General features: G+C 46.7%; 1 protein-coding gene across 1 annotated transcript in view; it reads right to left on the reverse strand.

Annotated features, from left to right (window-relative positions):
• Nucleotides 1-2,863, reverse strand: part of LOC118332804 (multivesicular body subunit 12B-like) — a 5,051-nt gene extending 2,188 nt beyond the window's left edge. The window contains exons 1-5 of the mRNA XM_035668234.1: nucleotides 2,843-2,863; nucleotides 2,219-2,326; nucleotides 1,987-2,083; nucleotides 1,697-1,826; nucleotides 1,324-1,467 (exon numbers count right to left, since the gene is read on the reverse strand). Of these exons, the coding sequence (XP_035524127.1) occupies nucleotides 1,324-1,467; nucleotides 1,697-1,826; nucleotides 1,987-2,083; nucleotides 2,219-2,326; nucleotides 2,843-2,863 (500 nt within the window). The remainder of the gene's footprint in view (nucleotides 1-1,323; nucleotides 1,468-1,696; nucleotides 1,827-1,986; nucleotides 2,084-2,218; nucleotides 2,327-2,842) is intronic.
• Between the last annotated feature and the right edge of the window lie 1,575 nt (nucleotides 2,864-4,438).

Consider the following 4,438-nt stretch of genomic DNA (forward strand, 5'->3'; position numbering starts at 1 on the left):
TATGCTTTAAACAACAAACAACAATGCTGCCGGTGTCAGAGACCAAACTCTTTAAATAAGTTATTAGCAAACATATAAGGAGCCTGGCAAGTAAGGATAGCTATATTTTGTTGTTAAATGATGTGATTGTGTTTCATAGACATCTTAGTGAGTAGGTAACTGACCAGCAGTGGTCTCTGTGAAGCTTGGAACTCTAAATGTTCTCATTTCTAACTATTTTTAGTCAGAAGTAAATAGTACACACAGTGCAGCCTTAATATCAGAAATATAATGTTCAACAGACCAGGATTCTGTGATACAGTCTCACCAGGCACGGACACACTCATTATAATGTTGTCTGTACCTGCTCCGTGCAGGCTCATTTCTCGGCTGTGTCTGACGGGGCATGCATGACCAGAAGTGGTAATTTCTGCTTCAAATAATTTTTTTCCACAACACGTGTAAACATGAGGTTGATGCCCAATAACAAGGAACTAAATAGATATATTTATTCACAGTGTGCTGTTGCCTGGACAGAGCCAGCTCTGCTTTGTAATCCCACAGACTCTTGCCTAGTGACAGGCCACTTTTCCCTTCATGCCTGGCCCTGTCTGTAAAGTTTTTAGGTTGCAAAATGCACCACTTTTTCATGTACTATGTTACATTTTGTTAGTGTTTGTAACATGTCTGTTGAGAATATGGTAGTTTATGTTGTTAATTGTCATTTTTGTGCTGGTTTATAGTTTTCACCATTAGTGAGAGTACTGGTACATTTCTTGACTCAATGATCTGTCCCACTCGTGATCGGAGTGCATATTGGCAATCTGAAGTAGCCACAATTATAATGATAAGATAATAAAAATGATCATCCAACTCTATCGATCGACATCACTAGAAATTTCATATCATCGTCCAGGGGAGTGCGAGAGATCAGGCAGTGTCACTGTCTTATGCTCAGAACACAGGAAGGATTCAACCTTTAACTCTAATGCCCTGATCAAATGCAGGATATTATCACCATTCAAAACAGGTATTCAAAGTGTCAGTGGGCAGTTCCCAGAACACAATGTATGTTTGCAGTTCAACTCTGCTCCTTTCTTTTTGTCAGCAAGGCAGCAATCAATGCTTTTCTTTGTTTTCCAGCTGAAAGCGTCACCTTTTCCTAGACCACTGTCATTTAAAGATAGATCTGTTTCCCTTCCCCCAATGTAAGGATGTTCAAAGACAGTGGACATCATCTTTCCTTGATTCAGGACTGAGCAAAGAGTGTAAGCCATGGGAGTAAATGCAGGATACATGAGAGCTAGTTGGATAAGTGAGGGTAAATCAGACACACAGACATACTTGGGCATAGGAGCTGCTGGGACAGGGGCTGAGCTGGAGGAGGAGTTCACATTCTGGATGTTGTTGGTGGTCGGCGTGTGTGTGGAGTCCTGGGCCCGAGGTACGTTCCCCATGCGATACCAGATTCCCATGTTGTTGAGTTCTCTGTCAAACAGGTTCATAAGCATTGATAAGCAGAAAGAGATGCCAATTTCAGCCATCTAACCAAAAACCCATTGATTTTGACACAAGGGAACCACACTTGCTAAAATGCTAAGTCAGTTGCGGCTCATTCCTGCCATTGTCTGAGTAAGGATGCTTAGATCGGACAACTATTTGTCAAGTCTACCGCCAAAACTAACGTCCTGTCATGTGATCCACATGCACTGCTCACCCTATAAAGGTGTACTGGGGGGGAGCCTGCTTGGAGCGTCCCAGGATGCGAATGTCACAGATGGCTGCCTCTGTGGAGTCCCGCGGAATAAACTTGATGCAGAGTCGCCTTTTTCTGAAGGCCTGCTCCTCTGTGGGACACACAGACAGACAGACAGACAGACTAGGAGTCACTCCACTGCATACATTACAGAGAGGATTTACACAGCTGTTCGACATTTTTAAAGATTTCATTTGAATTTACGACACAGTGATGCTATCTGTGCCTTGCTACTTGACATGATAACTTACGTGTGTCAACAGTCTCCTGGATGGGAATGAAACCCACAGGTAGAGTGTCCTTTATATCAATCAGCTTCATGTCGACAAGAACATTGCCTAAATGGCTCTGTGGAGAAAGGGATGGCGGACAGGGGAGAGGGGGGTGAATATTGGGAGTCAAAATATACCATCGGTGGGAAAAAAACATGCTATAAATGCTATATGATTACACAAGATTGCAACATGCATTGAGTTAACTTACATTTTCTTTAGAGAAGACCCTGGTGAAGCACAGGTAGCGGGTCACCTTGGATTTGAAAAGGCCGTCTTTCCACAGGTCAGCATCCAGGCCGTCTGTTGTTGTAGAAACCTGGACACAGATAAGTCATCAAACTGAGACCACAATTACAACATCTGGGTGTCTCTGGCCCTTTTCATCAACTTAACATCTGACTACTTTAACAGGCTATCAATGCCTGATACCTGGCAATAGTAACATAACAGAAATAATGGTGCTATATATTAATAATTAAAAGACATTCACTGCAGCTGTAAAGATTATAGGGAAAGTGATTCTGGTGTCAGTACAGTTCTCCTTTAGCAGTGAACCAAGCAGCAGCTGCTGCTTTCAGTTACAGTCAAATCCTCAGGTTACAGCATGCACATACTGAAACCCTCTTATAAGATACCCAGAGCAACTTCCTCTTATCTTCTCTTTCTTTGAAACTGTCACAACTTTACCCACACAACCAGCCGTGACAACAATTCTGTACAAAATTATAAAATATATATATATATATATATATATAGAGTCATACTCAGTACAGTGACCCAGCAAGGAACAACCCCTTAGGCTCGCCAGGGTATGTGCCTAGCCCCTCAGAACCATCAGCCCTGTTTGACGCATCACCACCCAAGCTCAGCGAGGTCAGGCAGGTGATCCAGCGGGCAAGATCTGCCTCAGCACCAGGCCCGAACAGAATACCGTTCAAGCTGTATAAGAGCTGCCCAGGAGCGCTGAAGCTGCTATGGACCCTGATGAGAATCACCTGGGCTAAGCAGACCATACCATCTGAGTGGCAGAGGGCAGTGGCAGTCTCTATCCCCAAACAACAGAACGCCAAGACCATCGAGCAGTTCAGAAGCATAGCTCTACTGAATGTGGAGGGGAAAATTTTCTTCTCCGTGATGGCAAGAAGAATGACCACCTACCTCACGGAGAACAACTACATCCATACCAGCTGCCAGAAAGCCGGGATTCCAGGTTTCCCTGGCTGTGTAGAGCATGCTTCCATGATTTGGGAACAGATCCAGACCACTAAAAGGGAGAAGAAAGATCTGCACGTCATATGGCTAGACCTAGCTAATGCCTATGGGTCAGTTCCACACCTGCTCATAGCCTACGCTCTGGAATTCTTCTACATCCCAGACAACATCAGGACCATGATCATGAACTACTTCCAGGACATGCACATGTGCTTTGCACTGAAGAAGGTCACCACTGGCTGGCAACAACTGGAAGTAGGGATCGCAATGGGATGCTCCATTTCCCCCATCCTCTTCGTGGCAGCGTTTGAGGTCATCCTGATCGGGGCAAGGCAGGTGGTGGGTGGGGTCCGGCTGCCTGCAGGCCAGCGGCTCCCGCCCCTAAGGAGCTATATGGACGACATCACCTGCCTGCTGCGAACCGCCCCATGCACATCCAGGCTGCTTAAGAGGCTGGGTGAGCTGATCACCTGGGCCAGGATGAAGTTCAAGCCGCAGAAGTCAAGGAGCCTCTCATTGCGAAAGGGGGAGAGAAATGACAGAGTCACCTTCACCATCAGCGGGGAAGACATCCCCCGTATTGTGGATCAGCCCATCCGAAGCCTGGGAAGACTTTATACATCTGGTCTCTCAGACAAGGATATGGGGAGAATCATTCTTCAGCAGCTGTCAGAAGGTCTGTCCAAGATCCACGCAAGCCAGCTACCTGGAAAGTACAAGGTGTGGTGTTATCACTTCACCCTGTACCCAAGGGTGATGTGGCCCCTGAAGCTGTGCGAAGTCACATCATCAGCCGTAAGAAAGATGGAGGCAAAAGCCAACTCCTTCATCCGCAAATGGCTCGGCCTACCACGGTGCTTTTCAGCTGCTGGCCTGTATGGATGGAACTCACTCCAGCTACCCCTGAAATCCATCACCCTGGGCTACAGGCAGGAGAAGGCAAGGCTGGTGATGGAGTTAAGGGACTCTGCCGACAGGGCAGTGGCTGATGCAAATGCCAGAGACTGGAAGGAAATGGAGGGCCAAGGAGGAGGTGCAGAAGGTGATTGGAAGACTGCAACATCACCAAGTCGTGGGCATGGTCCAGACAGGGCGGGCAGGCCTCGGATGGAGCGAGCCACCCATCCTATGGTCCAAGGCAAGCAGGAAGGAGAGGAAGGACCTTGTTGTTGCAGAGGTCACCAGGATTGAGCAGGAGGAGCTCAGAGTAAGGTCT

This window comes from Morone saxatilis, unplaced genomic scaffold, assembly GCF_004916995.1.
Source record: "Morone saxatilis isolate NCDOM2014 unplaced genomic scaffold, NCSU_SB_2.0 Contig21, whole genome shotgun sequence".
Taxonomy (NCBI): Eukaryota; Metazoa; Chordata; class Actinopteri; family Moronidae; genus Morone; species Morone saxatilis.